Here is a 26,824-nt window from a genome sequence, read left to right as displayed (position 1 = left end):
ATTTGTCTACGTTCAATACGTAGATGCTTATCATATTATATCTATATTTATAACGTGAGGAAACTTTCCACAAGCAATTTTTTAAGGAAAAAATAATGTTGAATATTATTGACTGAGACAAATATGAGCTGATTTAAAATGTCAAAAAATACGAAAAAGGCTACAAAATCTTAACAATAACTTTTATACCCTTTTGTTATTAGTAACTTTTCTAAGCTAAATTCAATTCAAGTTAATATAATGCAATATTTAATACAAACACTTTTTATTACTGCGAAAATCAGGAGTAATATAAATAATAATATGACGGGTAATTTACTTACATTTTGGAAAATGTAGTCTGTCGTGAATTCAGGCCTTTTAATGTCTCGACGGCGCCGTGTAGACAAAGTACTCATTATTATTTGCAGGTACAAAACACTATCAATACTTGTTCGGTATACAGTTCAGGCTGCGCACCGACCACCTGTCGTTGGTATACATTTTGTAGGGACAACGGAGGAATCCTACATACGGTTGCAAGTTGCTTGCGACGTTGGATGGTTTGCCTAGTCACCGATGATTTTGTCATTGAGTTTATCCGATCGGCGAATAATCGTATCACAAGAGTTGAGCGTCAGAAAAGGTGACTGAGTGTGAAATATTGTAGAGATGTTTCTGCCTGTTTGTTTTAAAGAGGTGACTGAGAAAACGGAACAAGGCACTTTAAAGTACCTAAAAGTGTCTTGGCACGATTCGGTTTGCCTTGGAGCTTGTTAGCCACAACTGAACTCCTTTTTCGTGTTGTATGTAAGTTGTATGAAACATATGATTTTATCCTCCTGTGGACCCCATGGGATGGCATCCACGATAACGCGGTAAAAACTGTTAAAAACCTATGATTACATTTCATATTTAACGGGAAGATACCAATACTGCATGACGTAAATTTTTAATTTAATATCACGCCAACTAAGTACATGGAATTACTGGGAATAAAACGCTACGACCAGTGTGTAGTGTAGCATTTAGATTTACAGGAGCGACAAGTCACACAAGTTGAGGTTATTGACCGACAATTTCAAGTGGTTGTTTCTAAGCTGATTCGTGACTGTACGTCGAAGTGGACAGAGACTGAGGACAAAATGATCAAGATGACGAGGCCGATTACTTACAGAGCCTAAAAATACAGATAATCGCATAGAGTGCCGTTAGTAAAAATAGATGTTAGCTACCTCGAGCTCTCAAGTTTATCGGGTCGATGCGGCTCAGTTCTCTATCTCCCGAAATTGCAACAGAGCTACTAGCGGTGCAGGTGTTTCCAATCTCCCCGCCAACTGACACGTTAGCTCGATGCATTTTTTAGAAATAAATACCCAGAGTTGTCATGGTCACCGGTCGGCCATGAAAGCAGTTTATTAGAATCATGCAGTACTAGTAGACGACATTCAAATATTTATATAGATTTTTAAGTTATAAATTCACTCATGTTACTTTGACTAACTATGTACATACCAATGCGCGATTGCATTGATGTAATCGCTTATAAATCCCAAGTGTAGCGATGCAATCGCGCGTTTGTATCAATGCAGTTGCGCGCTTGCATCGCTGCTTAAAATAGCCGTGTGTAACTGCTCTTACAGTTACTATTATTAATGTTGATCTATAACATTACCACTGGATTTATATTATTGCCAGAGGGGATTTGTCGTACGAGTGGCAGTAATAGAGTTTAATCAGTATGACGATTTCAAGTGTAATTTGCTGTTGAAACAAACATTATTTGACTCGATTTATCAGATTTAGATATAATTGTGAATAATTCCGTTATAGCTTGAACGTGTTTTGATACCTAAAGTATAACCAGGCAAAGTGGTTGTAGTAGTTGTACACTACCTATTATATCGGTTTTCTTATTTGTTTATTTATTTATTGTTCAGTTCTGTATTGTTTTCAGTGGCTCACTCGTCCCGGACTTGCTGACGATCAGCGCTACGAAACGGTTTTAAAAAAAGCTGTTTGTTGCAAAAGCTGAGTAAGTCCCGATTGCACCAGTCGCGACACGCATGACGGTGAATTAGGTACTGCATTATGAATTGTAATTTCTCAGAAGTCTCTCTAGATAACAAACATGGTCCTTTACCGTCAAATACTAACATAGTTACGTTTTCGAGGTTCACACTCGTGTCATGACAACATAAGGAACGTTTAAACACACCCAGCCTTGGCAGGGGTTTTCGGCCATAAGTATAATAAGTCGTACATTTAGATAAATTTAAAACCATACCTTTTTCTTCAATTATTGATATTTAGTATTATCAATAATATTCACAGCAGCACCAGAGTCAATTATCAATTCACACGTAACACCATTTAGATTAACTTGGTACTTGTGGTTTTTTAACGAGTTCATGTTAAAAACTGAATTAATTACGCTGGCACTATCATCTGAATCTCCTTTTTCTCCTTCTTCCTCTGATTCCATGTCTTCCTGTAATACATACCTTATAACTTTTCTCTTCCTTTTCTTATCTACCTTACCCGTCTTGAACTCTTGTTGTTTGTTGAACTCATGTTTTGTCTTGCAATATTTACTGAAATGTCTTTTTACTTTGCACTTATTACAAGTGGCTTGTAGAGTTGGGCAGATTGAACTTCTGGCTAAATGCCCTGCTTGGCCACATCTGAACCATTTCATATTGACAGCATTAATGTCATTTTCGACTGTTGTTTGTGAAACAGAGGGAGGTTTCTCCAATTCGAAAATTCGAGCTATTGCCAACGCCTCATTTAAGGTTAAATTGCCTCCTTTGCGCAACAACTTTCGTTTAAGGTCTTCATTTGTACATTTCATCTTGCTTAGTAAACTCGCAAAATTTACTCGCACTTCTCAGCCTCAGTACAAATTGATCCACGGTTTCACAGTCAATCATGTGCAGTGCGCGAAAATTTTGCTTTTCATAGGCCACATTAACTGTAGGTATAAAATAGTCCGTGAGTTTTTTTACCACCGTGTTGTAAGTATCACTCGTTTCAAATAGGTTTTCATAAATCTCCTGTACTTTAGGACCCGCTTGGTGCAAGAGCTTCGCAATTTTCTGCTTCTTGGCTAGGCCTACGATGCCGTCAATATAATATGTAAAATTACGTAGCCACGACCTCCATCACTTGCCTACGGTGTGAGGTTCCGTGAATGGATCAAATTGGGCGTTACTTGAGAGCCCAATATCATTTAACGCGGACAACGCCATTTGCAATTCGTGTATTTCTCAATAATTTTTTAATTTTTCTTTCTTCACTCGTCGCCAATGTCGGAGGTGTCGGGTTTCATTAGAACAATACGAATTTAATCAATCAATGTTCTTTATTTATAAGTTACGTTTAAGATTAACAATTTGTATGTGCTTTTCCTCAGCTCAAATCTTAACGTTACAATACACCTCTTTTATTTTTTTTCATCCTCTAAGCAATACACCCATGCCGCCCGGCCTGACAGTCCCTGTTCGTTTGGAAACTGTCACTCCGTTCGTTCAGAAACTCTACAGTAATGTGAGCATTTATGCGTTCCGGTTTTGAAGGATCGAAATTACAGGCACATGGGACTTGTCAACTTATGTCTTAGGGTGACGGCCGCAGTGGCAGTGCACTTCAGATCGTTGCGATTTATAGCTCTGAGTGGCACTGCAACTGTTTTGGAAAAGCGTGTCGCTTACCAACAGGCGCACAACTTGTTAGTTCTATCACTTGGTATCATAAAAAATATAAAACTTGCATCAAATTTTAGAGTCATCAGTAACGTTAAAGACGAACGTCAACTTGTATGTAATTGGTACGAATACATTTTACAATCTTTGATGACAGAAGTATTAAGTGATAATTATGTGGTATAAGTGTTTTTGTTCGTTAATTACTTACGAATTTTTATTACAGATTCGTAACGCTCCTACTGCTCTTCATCTGATTGTAAACTACCATCTACCTATATAAGCGCAATTGTTAAAAATTAAAATTTTCCGATTTTGATAATATGGTGTTAGTTAGCATTTTATAATTTTATTCAATGTATTTCTAATAATCATAATATTGAAGATAATGCGTACAGTCGTTAATTTGAACGAGTCATGAATGTAGGACCTAAGTAGCCATGTGATTTTAAATATGAACATAGAAAATGAAATTATTTTTCCGGATTTAAGCCCTTTACAGGTCCCAATGTCACGGTGGACCTGTAAAAGGCCCGAAACGTAGGTTTGTTTGAAAAAACAAATATACGCGATTTAAATCCGGAAAAATAGTTTCATTATATATTATCCTTCTTACTATAAGCAAATTTAAATTTTTGTGGTTTCAAAGTACAAATGTTTAGTCTAATCCGTGTTGAGTATAGGATTTGATTTGTCTAGCGGGGTAGTAGCGTAATAGAGTTATTGGTTAGTGTATTTTTTGGTAAGATACTCAGGTCTGTTGTAGATTTTTGGTTTGAAAATAATAATAAAGGATAATAATATTATAATAATAATATTTCTCCTAATAATTTTAAGTAGCCAAACTTTGTAATGTTTGTTATTTGTAATACTTTTAATGCTGTAATACCTTAGGCTTAAATAAATAAATATTATTATATATTATTATATATTATATGGAAAATATTTTTCCTTTTCTTCCTGTTTATCTATTTACTTATATTTTAATTTTTAGGCATGACAACATACTATTTGTTTAACACATGCCAAAAAGAAAAGAATACGGAATATGTTTATAAATAATTGTGGTTTAATGTTTATACCTACGATTTACAACTACTATGACTGGCAAATAAAATCCGATTCCAATTTGACTTAACTTTTATTGAGATTAAATTTACAAGTACCTATACTCTATTTCACTTTCACCACTGAACGGCGTTCCGTTACTGTTACCCTTAAGTTAACTCTTGTGGGTGTAAAACGGTCAAGTTAGTTAATGTCATAGCCAGATTCAAAGTGGTACCAAAATACTCATTTGTATAACTAGGTAAACCGGCAATGCAAACACTATTGACTAGATTTGGGCGCCGCGCTGCTACACTGTCTCTGCCGACAATTTTTAAGCGACGGCGCTCGCCGATGCATTTGACTTCAATGAAATATTTCCGTACAATTAAAATGAATTACCTACGTTCTGTCCTTATACATCCTATCACACTAGATTCGAATAAAGATCGCATCGCTACGCTTGCGATTCAGAGGCGATTGCATTGATCGGTGCAAACGCGTGACAGCATCGATAGAAACGCGCGATTGCATCAATGCAACCGCCTGAAGAACTCAATTGTAGCGATGCAACCGCGCGTTTGTATCGATGAAGTTGCGCGACTGCATCGCTGCTAAAACTCGCCGTGTTTCCGCTCTAATTGATTGTTTTTTTTAAACATTTTTTAGCTCATTATTATTATATCATAATAATAATTCAAAATACGGTCGACGATCGCCGCGCATCTGTACATTTGACCAATCTCGATTTCTTGAGTTTTGGATTGATATAGTACATACACGTTTAACCTCACCAGCGCTGACCGTAATTCTGTTGTTACTTTATAATTGTTTAAACTTCTTATTGTCCTAGCTTACAATCAGTAGAGAATCGCACTTGGCTGTAGTTTTTTTGTCGTCAGTTTATAGTTTTACCTGCCTCCGTGGCCGAACCGTTACCATGTCGGACTGCCACGCAGAGGTCACAGGTTCGATTCCCGGACCGGGAGAAATATTTGTATGGCCTACATTTATTTCTCCCGTGAGTTTGGGTGTAATTTGTGGTTGTCTATGTGTGTGTCCATGGCATCGTGACACAGGGGTTCCCTAGTGCTGGGCTATGTTGAGTGTGTGCGTTATTATGTGTGCGTTATATTAAAGTAAAGAATATACGCTACATAATGGAGGGCTAAGCCAGAGCCTTGGGAAACGCCAAATTGAATTACAATGCAATTAGGTTTAAACTCACCCAGGCCCACATATTAAGAACGATTGGTCGAATACATACCCAACGAAGCTAATCCCTGTGGGTTCGTTACTTACTGTTTACCATTTGTGGTAAACAGTAAGTAACTTCAGGGGCCCTACTTTCGAAGCACGAATTCCGAATTTACAGTCGTTTTTCCAATACAGATGACCTACGGAACTAATCTTGAAGTCAATCAACGAAAAGACGGGCACGTTTGAAACTGTCAAACGGCCGGCTCGAAGCTGTCAAATTGCATTGTCATACATTCATATATTCAAGTCTGTAAATCATCCATAGAGAGAAAACGGCCTTAATTTCGGATTTCGTGTTTCGAGAATAGGTCCTCAGTTTAGTAAATTTTGGTGTTTTTGAATGTTGAAGTCGATCTTGACCACATGAGGATTGTCGTAAAGTTCAAGATTGTATAAAAGCTTTTGTGAGGCTTCACTAAGCGCTTACCATAACTAAAGCCATGTTCGGGTCTGGTTCTCTTGTCGTAGCCACGATTGGCTATAACTAGACTTTACAAACTGTGAAAATTCTTTGTTATCTACTATCATATATCAATGCATAGTTCCAAATAAAGTTTGTTTGCGGGATTTGGTTTGGTGAAATAAATGTAGGCCATATAAATATTTCTCCCTGCCCGGGAATCGAACCTGGGACCTCTGCGTGGCAGTTCGGCATGGTAACCGTTCGGCCACAGAGGCAGTCAATTATTAATTACAATATGATCAATCGACTTAAATTACATTCTGATAATCTTTTCTTCTGTTAGCTCAATATTGCATGTCACAGGGTCTTCTATTTTCTTTGCATTTCGAATCCATTGATCGTTTTTGTCTTTGTTGTCTTCACAATTGTCAATGTCTATAGATTTTTGTTCCTTCACACTCTCTTTGCGCACTTTGTAGAACCATCTGCGAATGCAATTTATTTAACAGTAACATGTGATGCAATGGTGTGAAGAAAAGGCATATTTCACTAGCCCTTACCAGTTGTCCCCCCTGGAAGGGAAAAGTGGATTTTTTTCCACTCTTCCCTACCACACCATCACTGGTTGCGATAAGTGGAATTCCATTTCCACTTATCCCTTTCAATAAAATCTCTTGATGTGTATACATAGTATAATCAGATTTTTGTCGAAACTGTATTATTACAGAATCAAAAATATCTAGTTATATCAGAACCAAACCAAAATATCTAATTATATCAGAACCAATTACAAATCAGAACAAAAAATATCTAATTATAATATTCACGGTAATATCTTTTTGATAGGTAATTGTAGCTGGTAAAAGATCTCTTTATAGTCTGAGTCATGATAAAATATCAAAGAAACAGTTATTCCCAAACATTATGAGAATACTTCATAATCGAAAAACATATATAATTCGGTTGTTGCCAAATTTATGACTAGTAATAATTGACTGAACATTACCCAAAAATGAATACGGCAACCACTGTAATACCAGCGCTGACGTAATAAGCGAAACTGGGATTAAATTTTAGCGTCATCATGTACATCCAGGAGAATAAGGCGCCGAAGTTTAACGACGTTATTACTTCAGTCAGATTGAACATAGATGTCATCTTGCCTGAAATTGTGAGCATTGAATAAATTAAGTAATTTAGACTCTGTGATGAAGACAGTAGAAGTGAATTTTGACATCAATTTTGTGAATGGATTTGTTTTCCAGTATTATATTTAAAAAAATAATATCTAAGACTATCAATAGGCTAAGGCTAGATAAAATGCAAGAAATTGGGTCGTCACTTCCCAAAATCTTAGCAGCGTTCTCTCTTTTTCATGGGCTATGCTAATGTACAGAGCAAAATAGTAGTCAATTATTAGGATATTGACTTTGTTATGAAGAAACGCATAAAGTGATGCCAGATCTGCTTTATTTATTAGCTGAAGGTTGAATACCACATACAAACGCAGTGAGCGATTCTATTAACAGATACTATTGTACATACTATGTTCTGTACAGTTATTTTAAAACCGAACAATAAAAGTAGTCAAGTGTGCATGTTTTGAGCTGCCACTTATTTATTAATTATTTCAAGGATTTACAGTAAATTTTTATCAACAAATGACTGTACTAATTACAAATTTGCACAAGTAGTACAAAAATAGGTTTTAGTGTGCAGAAACATAAACAAAATTATTCAAATGTAAAGAACGTAAATTTTAGAAATTGAAAACATAATAGGGACGTGTAGATGTGTAGGGAAAATAAAAAAGTGTTTAACTGTTTTACCAGCCTCATTAATTGCACACACTATTATTCACGAGAATAGAACAATAAGAGCAATTAAGTAAAAAATTGATCAGTAAACCAATGTCTAATCGAGCCAACATTGGTACTGAACAGATCTGTGTCCAAAGAAATTACTGAATAACGATTCCAATTAATTAGTACTTGATTTTTGAAATTGAATAATGTCGTTCACAGAATTTTTTAAATAAGTTTGAAAGGGTTGTAACCCTGACTAACCGTGAACAGGTTCACGGCAATGAAACGGGAAACTTCCGGTCCACAAAATTTATTAAAGAAGTAAAGTTTAAAGAAAGGACTGAAACAATAAAAAGGTAAATTTAAAAAAAAAACAGGTACAACAGTATAAAACACTCCCTACACTTTATTATTAAGGCACTTACCCCTAAATGGGCCGAGTAACTGAATTACAGATATAGATACACGAAGGCTGTAGGTATATAATTTATTACACATGATTTAGCTTATTTAATCATTATAAACGTAGTAAAGAACCAAAATTAGCGATTATTCGAAGGAATTTGAAACAGCTCCGACTGTTGTGGCGGTCGAGCTGGGAGTGACCGTGGTACGAAAACAAAATGAGAAAGTGAAGGAAGATGGAACAGTTCAAATTTAAAATTCAAATACATGTAAAATAAAAAATGATAGGATACAAGCGGAGAGAGGCGATACAAAGAGGTGAGATGACGGTGTAAGGAGGTCACACCGTTACAAGTTTAAAATGTCATAAAACGAAATCTAATATGATTACCCAATTCATCAGTGGCGGCCAATTTAGAGGAAATTGATCGTAGTGCTGTGAAGGACGACGCGTTGAACGTCTCTATTACTACAGCTGAAAAACAGAAAAACAAACTTTGCAGACACTGTGTGCATAATGCGTAAACTTTATAAACCCTTTTATTTATTCTTGAATTAAAGCGAGAAAAGAAAAGTATTATAAGTCAGTTAATAATCAGAGGAACAATTTAAGGGATTCCTTTTAGCCCATAAATCAGTTATTTGGCGCGTAATTACCAATACTGAACATCTACAGGAGCTTGTACACATTCGTCCACGTTCTTAATTTCATAGGTGCTATAGTGACCAAAAAATCAGCATATCCCAAAATATATTGGATTCCCTACTTAAAATCAAATGCTGTTTAATTAAATACCATCGATTACTAAATGCTCGAAGCTTTTAAATCATTGGTGACTGAAATCAGTCAGTCAAAATTAATAAAAAAAATACTTGCCTAAATACATATGAAGGCTGTTTTGGGCCAAACCTGTAACCAATGCACCGGCTATCTTGCTGATGGTGGAAATAAGACCCAACACGGAGTCGTCCCATTTAAACTTTCGGCTGAAGATGGCTACAGACACCAAAGCCCCTGAAAATGTGTATGTGTATGAGTATTGCCATTTGAAATTTATGGGTTTCTGAGCGAGAAGATGAACCTGATTCCTACTATATCTTCCTAATTTGTGAGTTAAATCAACTATAGTTCCGATTTGAAATGTCAAAACTTTCAGATCGGCCAGTTGCGAATCGTAATTATGTGTCTCGACCCTTCCGATCGGGAGAGGCAATCAAAATCAAGCTGCAGGTCAGTTTTACTATCGAGGCGCATAGATTGAGCCGGAAAATGACAATAAACTTACCTAAGGCATGCATAATGATGTAAAAAGTCTTGTAAAAACTATACGCAACAGCATCCCAGTTGAATCGATATCGACTGTACAAATACCGGATTGTCATATCACCTGCAAAAAAAATGCAATTGCATTAATGAAGCACATGACTCACTCGATATGACCAATAAAACCCATAATAAACTTTTTCAAAACTTCGTCATGACTGTCGTATGTTAACAACAATAAGTAACAATAAGTACAGTAGAAGTGGTTAGTTAGCGTTTGACGCGTGCCAACTCTACGTCTCGAATGACCTATCAGAGCTCAGTCCACCATTCTCGCTTTGTGTGGTAAGGTTGTGTCATTCTTATGAACATTCATATCATCGGAAAGTCTTATTGTAATGAATTTTCAATTTTCTATTTCTCGAAATATTTTTTTTTTGTTAGAAGAAACGAAAGTAAAGCTTATAACACTGCAATATCGTCGCTTCTTGTTTGGAGAAATAAATGAATAACTTCAATTCGTCGTCGTTCAGCAATAAACCGCTAGATGGCAGCACATTGATGGAAATGTCAGTATAATATCATAACGTCGTAACTTGTAATAATAGGTATTGATGGTATTGACTCTCAACGATATGCCAACAGTGTAAAGTTTAAATTATATTAACAACACAGAATCAAGAATTAGCTTTTTTTAAAATTTGAAACTACGACAAATCAATGTCAAGATTTTGTAGCGTTTCAAATGAAGAATGTGTTAGTTTTCGCGACATCGATTCTGATAGTAGGTAATTGAGGTTTATTGATTCCTTCCATTCCTTCCATTGTTATTTTTCTTCCGTCTTTCCAACCATCAACAACTTAGTGTTTGCATTTTGATTTCAATGAACAGAACACAACCTAAATATGTTAATGGACTTTAAAAAAACACATAGTGCCTCTCAAACAGAGGGTGTGGGTTTCAATCCGAGCTCGCACCTTTCGGTTTTCGGAATTTATGTGCGAAATTTAGTTTGAAATTTACCATGAGCTTTTCGGCGAAGGAAAACATCGTCATGAAACCTGCACGTCGAAGAAGGTTGACAAGCCTCGGAGAACGTGTGAAGTCCCCCAACCCTAATACAATGCCCTAAACCCTCGCCTGAAAGGAGAACCCAATGCCCAGTAATGGGACCTATAAATGGGTTAATGATCATTACGATGAAAACTTTTTATGCTTTTTTACGTTTTATTTTTCTATATTATTAAATATTATTTAGCAAATCTATTAATACGAACGCATTCACTTAAATGTTCTTATACTCAAACATAAATTACGCTTTTACACACTTTTACATTTAGTCACATTCGTATTTTCATTTACACAAGGGTATCTAGACACACATAGATAAGTACCAATACAATATGTGCGCTTAAGAGAAATCAATGGTATTATTTGTCATTTTAGGAAATATATTGAATAACGAACAATGTTGTAGTTTCGTGAAGTGTTGGAAGTCAGCTTTCATTAAGTTAATCTTAATGAAAATTGACTACCCTCAATCACAGGGTTTTATTTTCATATACTTTCCAGTTACGCTCGATTTATAAATTTTATCTAAGGAAAGTTCATAGATGGGGCTACGGCTAAAAAGTCGCTGAAAAGCCAAACACAGAGATCGAACAAACAGCACATAGAAAAATTTGTGAAGTCCGCTGGTTCGTTCCGTGGCTTAGTTGGCATAGCGTCTGCCACGGTTTGCTAGAAGACTTTTTTCTAAGTGTTTTTCTAAATCGATCTTTGTATTAATAATTTGTGGTATATTATTAATTATCTGATATGTTATTTAATGTTGTACAAATCCTATTTTCTGATTGGTAAAGTCGAAGATATACCAAAAACGGCAAAATGTGGCAAAAAAGGTGCAGTAAAGATATTTTTTTAAGTTTAAAAAGTTAGAATACTCTGTACATATTTACTTTTGATCACAACTTAGATTTTAATATTTCGTTTTAATATTCGTTAGCGCGTCATGATTTCGAGGAGACTATGAAACGGAAAGACGATCAAAAGATTTCTAACATTGAAGTTGTGTGCCAAGTTCATATTAAGGGTGCCCGTTGTAAAAGTCAAAGTTGTCACTTACTCCAACGGAACGAAGTCGTTCGCTGTAGTTTAAGAATTTTGAACGTTTTAATTCTTTGTTATAAAGATTGCTTTATAGTCAATACTAAAACAATAAATAATAAAATATACGTTCAACTTTCTAAATATACAGTGTGTTAGGGCACGCACTGTACAAACTTTAAGGGGGTGTTTAGTATTCAATATTATGTGAAAAACATACATGTGGGGTCAAAACTCGACTCCCTAGGAATGGCAGCCATTTTGATTTGTTATACTTAGTTTACTAGACGTTTGTTCTAAAATTATCATATTATGAGAAGTAAAAGCAGTACGAACATAAAAAATATTTTTTCGGAAAGCTAAGATTAGCGGCAATTGAATAAAATATCTGTCATGTACATAAAAAAGTGGGGAGCGATCTTTTGTGTTGTTAAGATACTAAGTTCGAGTAGTAAAAACTTTTAGAATTGTAGACATACGATTATGATTTTGGTCTTGTTTTTAAGAACAGCTGAAATACTTTAAAATTCATACACAAAAACAGTACCTTAATTTGGTTATTTTAGGATTAAATTACAAAAACTTAGTTTTTTTGGCAGTTTTTTTGGTAAAAATTTACATTCATTATTTTTTTTAGGCAATCCCTCACTTTTTCATACCTCAACATTTCATAATTGTCTGAATGTCGGGGAAACTATGCTGCCGTCCACTAAAACGTGGCTGTGACAAATGAACAAATATCCGTTTTAAATAGCAAAAGATAGACTACAAAATTCTCTTTTAAAAATAGTTAAAATTAGTTAACATGTTCGACTTATCGGAATTTAACCGTAACGACGCATAGCTGAAATATCATTCAACAAATTCAATACTCTAAAACTGGGTTATGGTTTTTTATGATATCTCAAAAATTACTCGTATTTTATCACTTAGCCGCAGTATGACCAAACGGAAACAAAACTAAAATATTTAAGTCGTACCACGTTCAAAAACAAATATGTTTTGTAAGACTTTGATATATTTTTTCGCATTAAAAACAATATAATTTCTTTTTCTTCAACTAATTTCAAAGTTCAAACTAATATTAAGTGATAACATTCTGATTGTAATATTTGCGGGTCCAACATGGTATCTTGGCCTTTGATAAAATTCTAAGTATATGAATGCCGTTCGGTGCACGTTCGAAAGCGGACGCGTCCAATACGCAGTGAGAATTATAATAATTCGAGTTTCGCGCGGCATAGGCCGCTGCGCGTAAGAGGCAGTGGGTTCCCAACAACTCATAGCCAATGAGCTTTTGGCGTTTATCCAACACGCCTTCAATACCATAGCCGAAGTCAGTATCGTGCAGATCTGCAAATCCAACTTCAACGAGGATGAGATTTGCAGTGGCAAGATGCTGTTGTTCGAGAGCCTCGGCAAAGCTGAGCAGATGCCATCTCGCCGGAGGAATGGAGGCGTGAAGAGTTTCCAGGATGTTATTACACTCCTGAAGGAGACTGACCCGGGCTGACTCAGCCCCTGCACGTGCATACGCCGCTGTAGCCGCTTCTACCAGCCGACCCGCCACTTCGAAACTCGAGAGGCGGCAATCGGCTAAGAGTAAAAGTAATCCCCGTGTGCCTGTCTTCGAAGTTGCAAAACACCAGAAACAGATGGATCAATGCGACGAGGACGGCTTTACAAAGGTGGTGAAGAGGAAGAGGAAGCCCATCAGCCGTAACCTGTATGGCACAGCACCGACAGGATCGGACTTTTTGCTGCGTTCGGCAACACCGACGACGCTGCTACATTAACATCCACGAAGTCAGAGGAGATATTGGAGTACATCAGCCTAAAAGCCAAATACACCCTGAGGGTCGAGCTTTTCGAGGAGGTTGTTTGTCGAGGAGGTTGGAGTCCCGCCACAACGTAAATTTTAATTCGTTTGTGGTGAGAGTGTCGACTGGACACCTGTCGGCCTTCGTGAAGGAAGAGTTTTGGCCGAAAGGTGTCATATATTCGCGATTCCACGGCCGGTTACCTGACACCAGAGCGCGCCACACGTCGCCGACTAGTACAATACGTGTAGATTAGTTGATTATTTATTATTTTATTGTCATATTATATTGTATGTATGTTAGTCCTTAAGGTTATATTATATAGGTGAAGTAGCCTATAGTAATACGCGGGATTGTGAGCTTCCTCTGCGTTCATCATGATCATTATACAATTGTAAGCTACTATTCTCAGAATGAGTACGTCACTCGTCGCCAATTACTTCTGTTGCTTTATGCCCACAATGTAGTCCTATTAAATTGAAGTTTATTTGCTTTGAATAGGTATCACAATAAGGTTTTATTACAGTACAGTTCTTTTATTCAGCCAATGTACAACCAATGCATTCAAAATTGCTTGTTGCGTTGTATTACCACTGTTATACTTAGAAATTTTCTCTTCCACTGTTTTAATATTTCACAATTAGTCATTTGTTTAATTCAGCTGTAATTTTCTTAAATGTCAGTTTTTTTATGTCTCCTAATAGTTTACTATAATTTTCATGCACATATAGTAGGAGCTTATAATATACAGTCATTGACTTACAATTATATGGACGTCGGGTCCACGCTAAAAAGTGTCCGAACTTATAGGGCGTTAAAATCGTATACAGAGCGTCATTCACGCTTTAGTCTTCATTTGTTCGACTGACAGCGAAGCAAGCAAAATTAGACAGTACTGCGATGACATTACAATTTAAATTCAACGTTTTAGCTTTTTCATATTCCTTTACATGTCACTACGTTTAAATAGGTTGACTTGGGATATTTCTTTCGTTGTTTGTGTATTAGACCCGTCGTCCATTTATTTGTAAGTCAATGTATACAGTGCACATTTTCTACAATTAGTTTATTTGGGATTCTTTTTATGCGTTTATAAAGGGCATGTCTATTTAAGAAAGAAAACTCTAGAAAACTTTCTCTCACATACCACTTACATAGATATTATTACATTACGTTACTTGAATGTCAGCGATACTTCCAATAAAGTTCATTTGTTTTTATCTCTAATAACTTAACGATATCAAATCAGAAATTAGGATATCCACATGACGTAACCAACGTGGTCCAACCCATTGCTCAACTTAATTAGCAGTGAGCAGGGCTTTGGACATTGCTCATAGAACAGATGGCCAATGCGACCAAAAAGATTTTGAGTGGCGATCGTGTACGATCTGACGATGAAACAAACTTGAATTTTCAACCGACCAACGTATCACTGTGCATGTTCTTATTGTTTTGTACTGAATATTTGTGTTACATACCGAAAGCTGGCCCATCGACGAACACTATACCAGCTAATACCATTATAGCTTTAGTTCTCCGCTGGTTTGGTCCCTTTTTGAAAGCAACTGTCACAGTATCTTTCGCGTGCTTCAGATCGAAGAATGTTTTAAGAAATCCTTTTTCCTGCAACGGTAACAACCATTTCAAATCATTATTATCTGGAAAAGAGCTCAAAATTAAAGAATCATTTATTCTATAGTTAAAATAAATTTACACTTGAAAACGTCACATTTAAGCTACTGCTCGTTCACTACGCTGACTTCCCTGAGAAGAACGAGCAAGAAACTTTAAGAATTTCTCTCTTCAAATTAACTTTAACGCTATGGAATACACTTTGAATAAAATTTGTGAGAATTCTGGAGCCCTGTCGTCTTTCCATACATCTTTATCTAACACGTAGTCTTCAATTTTGTAATATTAGTTTTCAATCATAGCATTTTTAATGTAGTTTTTAAACTTAGGAAATGATAATCTTAATATATGCTCCAGAATCTTATTGTAAAAACGTATACAGTTCCCCATAAAAAAGTCGTTTACCTTCGTTAAACGAAATCGTGGTGACATGCGTTTGGACTTAGCTCTAAGGTTAATATCATGGATATCTTCTTTCTTATTGAAATTATGTATATTTTTACGGGCATATAAAATATTTGAGTAAATGTACTATGATGCCACAGTCATGATACCAGTCTCCTTAAACTTTTCTCTGAGAGAACCCGAGAGCCTAAACGATACACAGAACGAATTGCTTGTTTTTGCAATACAAATATGGTTTGAATATCTGCCGCTTTACTCCACATGAGAATCTCGTAAGACATTATACTATGGAAGTAACTAAAGTAAACTAGTCTAGCAGTACTAGCATCGGCAAGTTCACGTCATATTCTGTGGAGCTTAATCTGCTGGACAGGGAATATATATGTGGAAACCATTGAAGTTTACTAGCTTTTCGAAGTAACTCATTTGGTACATATTAAATACAAACCTCAACAACTTTTCCTGTTCTTGGCAGTTTAGGATCTTCAATATAATATATTCCGTACAGTATGCTGAATACATATAAAATGGAGCTAGAGGAAAATACTCCATAGTATCCAATTTTCTGCAACAATACTCCACTTAAAGCCATTCCAATGGGACCACCTGCTGTGAAACACAGATTAACTATACCCACACGAAATGTTCTGGTTTCTTCACTGGATACGTCACCTATATAAGAAAATGCTCCCATGTACATTGTGATCCATCCTCCAGCTAAAGAAGGAAAGAACGCCTCCATAAACATGCACAGTTCAAGTGGCAGCTCGTAAAAGAAGTAGGTGTTGATAATATTGCTGATACACGCAAGTAAATCTCCCACAATTGGTAGTAGAATGCATATTTTCCTTTTTCCAGTTCTGTCGCTCCAGGCTCCCACAAACAGGATTAAGAAACACGGCACTGCTCTATATAAAACACTTTGCCAAATTTCCATTCCGGAAATGATTTCTTGAACTGCTGCTTCTTCTGTCTTATACACATCCCCTTTTCTTGCAACGAGGGCGTCGCAGATTTCATCTCCATACTTCAAATTCACTCGACAAGCTTTGTCCAAGTTTAGATTTTGTGTTGCAAGTCTAGACAGGGCAATGGGTATTGTTGAACACACTAATACTGGTTCAATAGTTATATTCTCCATGAGAGATTGGTATTTTTGTTTCATAGTGGTTTTTCTAGGTGTTTCAGACTTAGGTTCTATTTCGTCTTCCATAATGTTCTAAATAGTATTTGCTGCTGAAAATTCATTTCATTACTATTAATTTATTACAGTTTTAATAGCCATTTCTATCAGTTCAACAAGCAGATGCTTATCAAATAATAAGTAAATGTTCCTTACATTGCACAAGTAATTGTTAATTAAGAAAATTTAAATTTAATAATTATTTGTTGAGTATTTATTGTTTTGTATATCGGCTGATAAAAAATTATAAAAATTGAACTTTCTTATAATAATAGTAATTAATAGTAATTGGCAGTCACACTTCTGTTTACTGTGACAATGGGGAGTAATATCAGTAACACGAAATTTACTTACATTATAAAATAATCCGTTCTGTGCTTAACTCAGGCCTTTAACTTACGACTTATTGGCGTCGAACTTGGTTTTTTTAATTTATTTTCTATTTTGTACAAATAGTGCATTTTAAATAAAATGCCGATATAGGTCGGAGAATTCGTGTTCGAAACATTTATTGACCAGCGTGAATCAATACATTGTACCGAATGATATTGTCGACACATTGAAGACGTTATTATCGATAACAGTTGTAGGAGAAGCCATGTTCGATAGCGTGTGGTTTGTATTTACTAAGTTTTTTAAAGACAAAATAATGATATTCAGAATCAATTGGAACCTTTGAAAATAACATTAGTAAACCTTAATGAAATCACGGAGAATATTTTTGTGAACAAATTGTTTGAGGAATTCCCTAGATTATTTAGTAATAAACTAGGTACTTATAAGCAGCCGATCAGACTACAGCTGAATGATGATGAACCGGTTTATGTGCGAGCACGAACGGTGCCGCTAGTATTGCGCGCGTGTCTGGCGGGAATTAGTGCGTCTCGAGGAGGATGATTCCATTCATAGCGTAATTTATTCGGATTACCAAATTTATTGGAGTTCCGGTCATAAAGAAAAACGACGACGTACGCAAATGTGGAGATTATTACATTTAACTATAGCTACTGTTCATTGCCTCGTAGAAACAAGACGTTTGCGAGACTAAATTATGAGGAGAAATCTTGAATTGAAGAAGAGATTTTGCTACTTAATTGAGGATTGCCGCGGTAGTTTTTCTGTTGATTGTAGTACTTCGGGGCAACATTTGCAAATTGAATCGGATCAAATTGAATCGATTTATTTGCAAGAAATATGGTATTATGTCTTATGTTGAAAATAATCTTGAAGATAAGGAACTACTACATACTTTTTTAGCAACAAACCAAAGTAAATCGAAATTCTTGCCATTAGTATCTTCAATTTAACAAATTTCATTGTTGAATAATATTGAAGTTTGTGATCAAGTTCAGGGTTGTATATAAGATTTTGGGAGCCTTCGTAAAAGCTGGTTTCCAAAAATGCTAAAGCTTTGTCCAAGATTTATTCTGTCACAGTTACACTTATACAAACTGTCAAAATTCTTTATTGAAAATTGTATGTACCTAGTAATATGGACACAGCGTTCAATGGGAAGTTTAAAAGGAATCCGTTTGCAGGATTATGATATAGGTTCTCATATTAAAACTGTTTATTATATAAGATCAAAATAAAAAACCCACAATAACAAATTTCGTTTAGTTCAATTGGTTTTATTGTTTCAAAATTTGAAACAATAAAACTAATTCAACTAAATCAGCTTATGACAATACTTTCACCTGTTAGTTCAATATTGCATGTAACATGGTCTTCTGTGTTCTTTGTATTTGAATTCCGCCGATCGTTGTCATCATTTTTATCTTCACAATTGTCAATTTCTATCGATTTTTTTTTCTTCACACTTTCTTTGTGCACTTTGTAGAACCATCTGCGAAAACAATTGATTTAACTGTAACATGTGAAACTATGGTGGACAACAAACATTGTCAGGCCTTAGTAACTTTTTTATTTGTTTTTACCTAATTGATGACTAGAAATAAATGATAAGAGCATTACCCAAAGATGAATACGGCAACCACTGTAATCCCAGCGCTGACGTAATAAGCGAAACTGGGATTAAATTTAAGCGTCATCATGTACATCCACGAGAATAAGGGGCCGAAGTTCATCGACGTTATTACTTCAGTCAGATTGAATATAGATGTCATCTTACCTGAAATTGTGTGTATTGAATTAACTGAGTACTGTACTGTGATGGCGACTCCGGATGTGATATTTGACATCAGAGGTTGTTTTGGCAATAGATTTATTTCTATTTTCATTATTACATTTAAGAAAAAAAACACTGTTTATGTACTAAGGATAGATGAATTCACGGTAGAAGAAAAAACAACGATAGGGCTTTAAGCCTCGATTACTATAAGAACCGCAAACATATAATAAATCTTGATAATGATTGATCGTAGTTTCAAAATTTAAAATGTAATAAAATAATTTAAACTGTACCGCGTTGGCATATCGTTGAAAATTCAATATCTATTATTGTAAATTGTTAAATAATTATCAATGTGATGCAATAATAGTTCATTCTTAACCAAAATAACCTAGTAAGGAAAAGCGGTAATTTTACCGAAAGACTCTGCTAAACATTTTCACTTTAATGACAAATAATCCTATTTACATAATACTGGTTATCAGTAGGAGGCTAAAACGACTTCTGAGTAGGTTGTTTTGCTGATATCTGTAATACTTTGGAATATAAAAATTTTCAATGTTTTCACCATATTTAAGAAATTTATTTTTCCAGTACTTAAAGGATGTTATCTGAGCAACAGTATTCATGCATTATGATGTATATAGTGTTGTTTGACGGTAATGCGATGAAATAGAATCTATAATTTCCTTTAGTACTGCTTTAATATTGCACAATTTTTGTACAAACGAATGAGGGAAGTGTTCAAGTTGTCATATTCATAAAGTCTTATTGTACGGTTCTGATATTGATGGTAAGATTCTGATTGATACTTGATTTGCAAAATTGTGTAAAATCCGTTAAGAGATATTTTTTTAAATTCATTTAAAATGACATAAAATGAAATCTAACATCATTTGCCTAAAGTTTAGAATATAAGACTATAGGAGCATTGAAAATTTACCCAATTCATCACTAGCGGCCAATTTGGAGGAAATGGATCGTAATGCTGTGAAGGATGACGCGTTGAATGTCTCAATTACTACAGCTGAAAAACAGAAAAACAAACTATACTTTTTAAATAGTATGTGCGTATTGTGCAGGTTTTATTACATAAAACTTATTTTTCATTCTGGCATTAAATTTAGAAAAGATAAGTGTTATAAATCAATTCATAAGCAGGCACTGCGGTTTATTTTTTGTATATAAATCAGTTTTTTATTGCAAGGCTAAAAAAAAAAAAAAAGAAAAAAGGTTATTAGTAATAACAATATAACGTCTTCTACACTAGCTTGTACACTTTCGTCCACATTCTCACTTTTCATAGGCGCTTTTGCGTACAAAAAGCATCATATCCAAATATTTTGGGTCCCTTAAAATTAAATGCTCTTTATTAAAGTTAAACTGGAAACCTTTTAACACAATGGACATTATCATCGAACAGTCAAAATTTACGTTAAAAAACGACTTGCCTAAATACATGTGAAAGCTGTTCTGGGCCAAACCAGTAGCCAATGCACCGGCTGTCTTGCTGACGGTAGAAATAAGACCCAACACAGAGTCATCCCACTGGAATTTTCGGCTAAAAATCGCTACAGACACCAGAGCCCCTGAAAATGAGAGTATTGTTATTTGTAACTTATGCAAATACCTCATTTCCAATGAAGAATTTTTGTTACCACGTAAAAGTAGCATTAAACAAATTGATGTGCGCGGATAGGCGTGAATGTTTTTTAATGAATTCTAAATTTATTTAAAAAGTAGCAAATTTTTTTTTTCAGAATCTACGTCATCTATTTCACACTTTTTTTGTTTTTGATGCTCCGCAACGCGCTACGACCTATTTGGCTTACTGCAGCACACGCAAGCTATTGAAAATTGGGTTAGTATTTTGTTTTCGTGTGTTTTCAAAAAAAATTATTTCTTGTTGTTTGTTCTTATTTTATTCTTTAATTTTGATTTCTGTGTGTTTCTCTTTTAATCCATTTCCTGTATTATAATTGTTGTGTGTGTGATGTAATACAATAAACGTTTTATCTATCTATCTAATGAAATCTTTGTAAATATACGACATAATACCGCATCGATTAGGACAGAATATAATGTGTTTTGTGTCAATGCATAATGTGGACTACGACATAAGCTGTTCCCCTAATTGCCCTTGTCGCCAATTTAATACGATCAAATTTTTAAAGTCGTAGGCAAATGTTAAGCCTATGTATTTTGCATAAAATTCTTCATCTTACCCTGGATTCTCCGAACAAACATCAACATTTTAGGGTCCTATTCGGGCTGTTCGTATGTGCAGACCCATAACAGTGTTTCACAAAGTGGACAATATCACTTTTACTTCTAAAATGATCCACTGCAGCTATAGACACTTCAAGTGGTGTCAATAGCTACAGTGCAGTTATATTGTATTTTAAATAATTTATATTATATGTACCAATCGCATGCATAACGATGTAAAACGTCTTGTAAAAACTGTACGTAACAGCGTCCCAGCTGAATCGATATCGACTGTACAAATACCGGATTGACATGTCTCCTGCAAAAAAGAAATGCATTAAGTAAAGCTCATGGATCACACTTCGCATGATCAATGATTTCCCAATAAGTCATCCTCAAATTGCTTCTAGAATTTCACACCCTTCGATTAATATTGGTTGTTTCGACAAATTGTTGTGCGGAATGGAAATTTTGCGACAGTGAAATCTCCCAGAAAGGTTTTCACTGGAATATTATAATCGGATGGGAAAAAGTTGGTAGGATATGACAGACAGCTTTGACGCACTGACAGCGTAGCGATGTCGCAAGGTTATCGTGTAAATTTTTTTTGGAATGTAATGGACATACTTAAGTCGTAGGGTCGTATTCTAGAACTCTACTCAATGCTTAAGTCAGGATTGCACTGGAAACACAAGCACTGGAAATACGACCCTAATGGCAGGTACTTGAGTATGATTTCGAGTGCTTGAAACCATACTCAAATCCTGACTTGAGCATTGAGTAGAGTTCTAGAATACGACCCTGAGTCTGCAAAGTTGACCATATGATAATGAAATACACTAATCGGTATTTTCCGAAATTCTTAGAGTGCAACAGCGATGCAAACGGGCTCTGCTGGTGCGTTACATCGTCACAACGTTACGTCACCCCTCCTCGCTTGGTTACCTGACCCCTTGTCCGACGCGCACGCGTTCCGTCGTCTCGTGTCGTTTCAACGCACCATGTTGCATATAGTTCTAATTTCTATGTAGTACAACGCAGCATCACCGCTCAGGCGTCGAACCGCCACACAAAATTATCGGCCACATCTTCGTTTAATATCAGATGAAATTGTAATTAAGCTTTCGTCTATTTTACTTTAATAAAAGACAATCAGATCACAACCTAGATAAACTAATGAATTATAAAACATTTCTGTTTATTTTATTATTATTTTTCGAATCGAATAATAAAACGGTTTCACTTGTACGTTCTTACACTACAAACACAAATTACGCTTTTACAGACCTTCACATTTATTCACACATTTTCACACCTACAGACGCACACACATACTGCTAAAATAATGTGCTTAAATGAATACAAATATTTCTCCTTGCCGGCAAGCATGGTAACCGTTCAGCCACGGTGGCAGTTAATGCTCACATTGCCTGTGCCTTGCATTGCCTTGCATTGTGTACCAATAGGTACTAAATACCCGACTGCGCCATCTAGTATCACGATTAGCAATCTCTTGAGTTATTGGTCCATGATAGTAGTAAAAACATCATGATATTCAATAAAATAGATATTATGGATGTTTATAAACTTCATTAGCAATTAAATACAACAATACAGTGCTCTTTCGGCGCCCTTCTTTTCTCGGAAGCGTTTAAATGTGAATGCAGTAATTTTAACAGAATGGTGAATTAAAATGTATAATCATTTTCCATGCTGCCGAGCATTATTAATTTTGTGTACATAATATAGAAACACGTTACTGCATATATCAAGGAGTTATAAACTTTTTTATTATAATATCAATGACGGGACACACGCCTATCCATAACAGTTGCAGTGCCAATCAGAGCTTTAAATCGCGAAGATCTGAGGCTCACTGCCACTGCGCCCGTCACTCTGAGACATAAGTTGACAAGTATCTGTAATTGCACCAGTAACCTTACCCTTCAAAACCGGAACACAGTAATGCTGACATTACTGCTTGGCGGCAGAAATAGATTAGGTCGCAGTACTTCCCTGGATGAACTCTTTCACAAGGAGCTCTACTACTACAGTGAATCATTTGCAATCAGTGTGCTGATTATCGGTCAATTCAACGCGGGCGAACTCTTCGCTGAGTTTCTTCCCCTTTACCTACTTATTACAACACTCCACATTTATATGTCGACCGGCTAGAGAGTGGCATTCCCTGCCTGCGGACGTATTCCCCGAAAGCTATAACTTGGATCTTTTCAAGGCGATAGTGAATAGGCATTATTTAGGTGTACATGCTATATCGTCGATCTCATCATCACTTTCTATCAAGTGAGATGGAGGTCTTTGACCTCCGCGCACTTATTTTTAATAAAACAAAAACGGGAGTATGTCTTTTCGTTTTAACCTTTTGTTGTAACTGCAGATTGTGAACTGTTTTGCCAATTCATTACAATGGCTCAAGGCTATTACGGGAAGTTAATGTGGTACTTTTGATTGCCTCGTTTACCATGTTCATTTCCAGGCGTTTGTGGATTTCCGAGCTTGTGGCATAAGGTTATATATGATGGAGACTTTTTGTGTAGACGAAAATTGTTTGAAAGTTACACTATTTCCGGTATTACTTGTCCTAGATATATAAGCGAGCAGTGCATCGAAAATGTTACCACAACAAATGTGACTGAGCTGGCTGTGGCTCAGGCACATTACAGACCATTGCCTAAAAAATTAGCGTGAAAATTAAGCAAGTTCGGCAAATAACAATACGTCGTTGCCGTCTAAGAACAGATTATGATGATGTTACCGTATGACTGTTACCGACTCTGATAATGTCAATGAAGCAGTAGTGAATTTAAGCACTATCATAGATTCTATTAAACGTGTTTAAGGCAGTAATTATCCTTTCTGAACAAAAGATACAATACATATACCCGCTCACGCGATACATGCAGCCGTAGACGCATACCACACCTAGAGGTACCGGTGATGATTTTATACCGATTTATCGGATATCGCAGTTATAACAGGTAAAAGAACTAATATTAATTGCTATTTCGGTAACTATTCTAGCAAACCATAAAGTTTTTAATGCCTGGGTCTGTCATTTAAAAAAAAAAAACATCTTCAAAAATACGTCACGACAATCGTGTGTGTTATTGTTTGGGCTGGTGATTTCGGTGTTTATTTATTGAAAACATACCGTAAGTAGCGTTTTTTAAGTTGACCCTGAATATAAATGTTTATAAACATACTTTAAGGAGTAATTTCATAGTAAACGTTAGAACCACTCAAACGGAATATTGTCTTATTTATCCAAGTACACCAAAAATTTCATTAGTGCTTTTTAAGTGCAAGATTTGCAGTGTACTACTACTGCATTTTATTTGAAATGTTTTTGTTGGTAGTACGGAGGGTATTTATTTAGCAATGCAGAATAATAATTTTTATTTATAAAAACTTGTATTTAAACTGAATACTTTTCTAATTTGCGAAACCAAATAGCCGCCATTTTGCGGTAGGAGGAGCGCATCGCGTCAACGGATATTAGAACTACATGCCACATGGTACGCTGAAACGGCGCACGGCGTGACAAGGGGCCAGGAGACGAAACGGGGAGGGGTGCTGTGGTGCGTAAGTAAGAGGTAGCGACACTTCATTGCTCATGTGGCACTCGGTGCATTGAAATCAAAGCGTTGCGATGACGCAACTCACTGGCAGTGTGGTATCGGTCTAAAATAAAGCTATATATGATTAGAGGCGCATTTACAATTGCGATGAGGATTGGATGAGCTTAAAAAGTGATGATCCGTTAACCTATATCACTGTCTTGTTCCGTTTTGCGAGTTCGCCGGATTTTAATTTTGAGAATTGCAACAACTGTGCACAGAACTACTCTTAGACGCCTTCAGTACGTGAAGCTCATTGTAAACCAAGTACATACAACATTCATAATCTTGTCACAAATACGCACAAACACAAACAAAAGTGTACCATTATGATTATTTAGTAAATATTTTGCTTCAATTTCAGTGACATTTAAAAATTATTGAGTTAATTTGATTTAATAGTCGATACTACCTTAGCTCGAATTCCAATTTTGCCGGACTAATATGGTTCATTTTGCTTGAGTCTAGATTTCAGAATTTATTAATTTTTTTGCAAACGAATTTAAAGCCATTGGAAAAATTTATATCTTGTACCTTTTGTACGTGTTTTTATTTAGTTCAGTTGATAGAAAAAGAAAAATTGAGTATGTAAAGATGAATATTATTATTGAATGTAGTGGTTTTCTTGCAAAATTTCGTGGTAAGTACGTTTTTTCTATCGTAAAATTTTTAGGAATCGTGTTTTCACTTCGTATACTAATCCGTGTATATCCCCAATTTTACTATATATTTTTTCCAAAGTGACTAATTCAATACTTACATTGTTATACGGAATTTGCCAAACTCATTTGAGTTTGTATATACTCTTAAGCTCAAGCGAATTTTTGTAAGCATTGTGTAACGTACAAGCTAGATACGAAGGTCGCGCGTCTTCCGGAGAAGTTTACGCTACCATTTCATATCTAGTCTGTATTTTATATTCATAAAGTTTATTATGCTATGTAAAATATCAACGCCTTATAACATAGTTCCGCGGCAACGTAAATTGAACTATGCTCTCTAATAATGTAATTTAAACTACCAGACTTAACGAGGCGAGGTGCAAACTTTGGCAAGCCAAACTCGCTGCTCCTCTACATTTTATTAACCCAGCCGAAAGTCTTCCCCGGGACACGAGCTGCTGTGGTCATTATGGAAATCGCCAAATCGTCTCAGGTCACAAGATTATCGATATAGAGACAATATGGTGGAATGGGGATATATTAACCCGACTCCAAATCAATGTGCTTGCGAATCCCCCACACAAATTATGTCTCATTTGCTCTCATGCGCACTGTGTCCGACCAGCTGCACCCGCGAAAACCTGCTAAAGGCAACGGATAGGGGCATAGAGGTGGCTGCTTACTGGACTAAAGTTACACTGTTAACACTGGTTTTTTGTGAGTTTGTTGGTGGTCTTAACTACCATTCGACAGAAGTATCATCATACGCGTTCTTACTTGTTTTGTGGCTGTGTACGTAAATGTTTCTTACCGAAGCCTGGTCCATGTATGAATATTATACCAGCTAATACCATAATAGCTTTAATTCTTCGGTGGTTTGGTCCTTTTTTGAAAGCAACTGTTACAGTATCTTTTGCGTGCTTCAGGTCAAAGAATGATTTAAGGAATCCTTTACCCTATAATAACAACATTTCAAAATATTTACTTCAATAGAAAACTTTTGGAAATAACCCATCTGGTACACAGGTATATAAATACAAACCTCTGCATTTTCTTCGGGTTTTGACAGTTTGGGATCTTGAATGTAATATATTCCGTATAATATGCTAAACAAATATAATACAGAACTTAAGGAAAATACTCCATAGTATCCAATTTGCTCCAACAA

The 26,824-nt window shown here is 35.7% G+C and overlaps 2 protein-coding genes across 2 annotated transcripts in view; both read right to left on the bottom strand.

Moving 5' to 3' along the window:
• Window positions 1–6,706: 6,706 nt before the first annotated feature.
• On the bottom strand, window positions 6,707–17,406 carry LOC113236939 (proton-coupled folate transporter-like). The gene is made up of 8 exons (XM_026473166.1): window positions 17,372–17,406; window positions 16,283–17,070; window positions 15,276–15,420; window positions 9,890–9,991; window positions 9,481–9,618; window positions 8,995–9,078; window positions 7,400–7,556; window positions 6,707–6,878 (listed from the first exon to the last, which is right to left on the bottom strand). The coding sequence occupies exons 2-8, from the start codon at window positions 17,045–17,047 to the stop codon at window positions 6,707–6,709; spliced, it is 1,563 nt and encodes a 520-aa protein (XP_026328951.1). The 5' UTR covers window positions 17,048–17,070; window positions 17,372–17,406.
• A 1,285-nt stretch (window positions 17,407–18,691) lies between these two features.
• The window catches only part of LOC113236938, a 9,332-nt gene continuing 1,199 nt past the window's right edge, over window positions 18,692–26,824 (bottom strand). Inside the window, exons 2-8 of the mRNA XM_026473165.1 lie at window positions 26,699–26,815; window positions 26,468–26,612; window positions 21,574–21,675; window positions 20,600–20,737; window positions 20,092–20,175; window positions 18,992–19,148; window positions 18,692–18,863 (exon numbers count right to left, since the gene is read on the bottom strand). Of these exons, the coding sequence (XP_026328950.1) occupies window positions 18,692–18,863; window positions 18,992–19,148; window positions 20,092–20,175; window positions 20,600–20,737; window positions 21,574–21,675; window positions 26,468–26,612; window positions 26,699–26,815 (915 nt within the window). The remainder of the gene's footprint in view (window positions 18,864–18,991; window positions 19,149–20,091; window positions 20,176–20,599; window positions 20,738–21,573; window positions 21,676–26,467; window positions 26,613–26,698; window positions 26,816–26,824) is intronic.

The sequence above is a fragment of the Hyposmocoma kahamanoa genome, unplaced genomic scaffold (genome assembly GCF_003589595.1).
Source record: "Hyposmocoma kahamanoa isolate Upper Pololo Valley unplaced genomic scaffold, ASM358959v1 92, whole genome shotgun sequence".
NCBI lineage: Eukaryota > Metazoa > Arthropoda > Insecta > Lepidoptera > Cosmopterigidae > Hyposmocoma > Hyposmocoma kahamanoa.
This window is presented reverse-complemented; position numbering and strand designations above follow the sequence as displayed.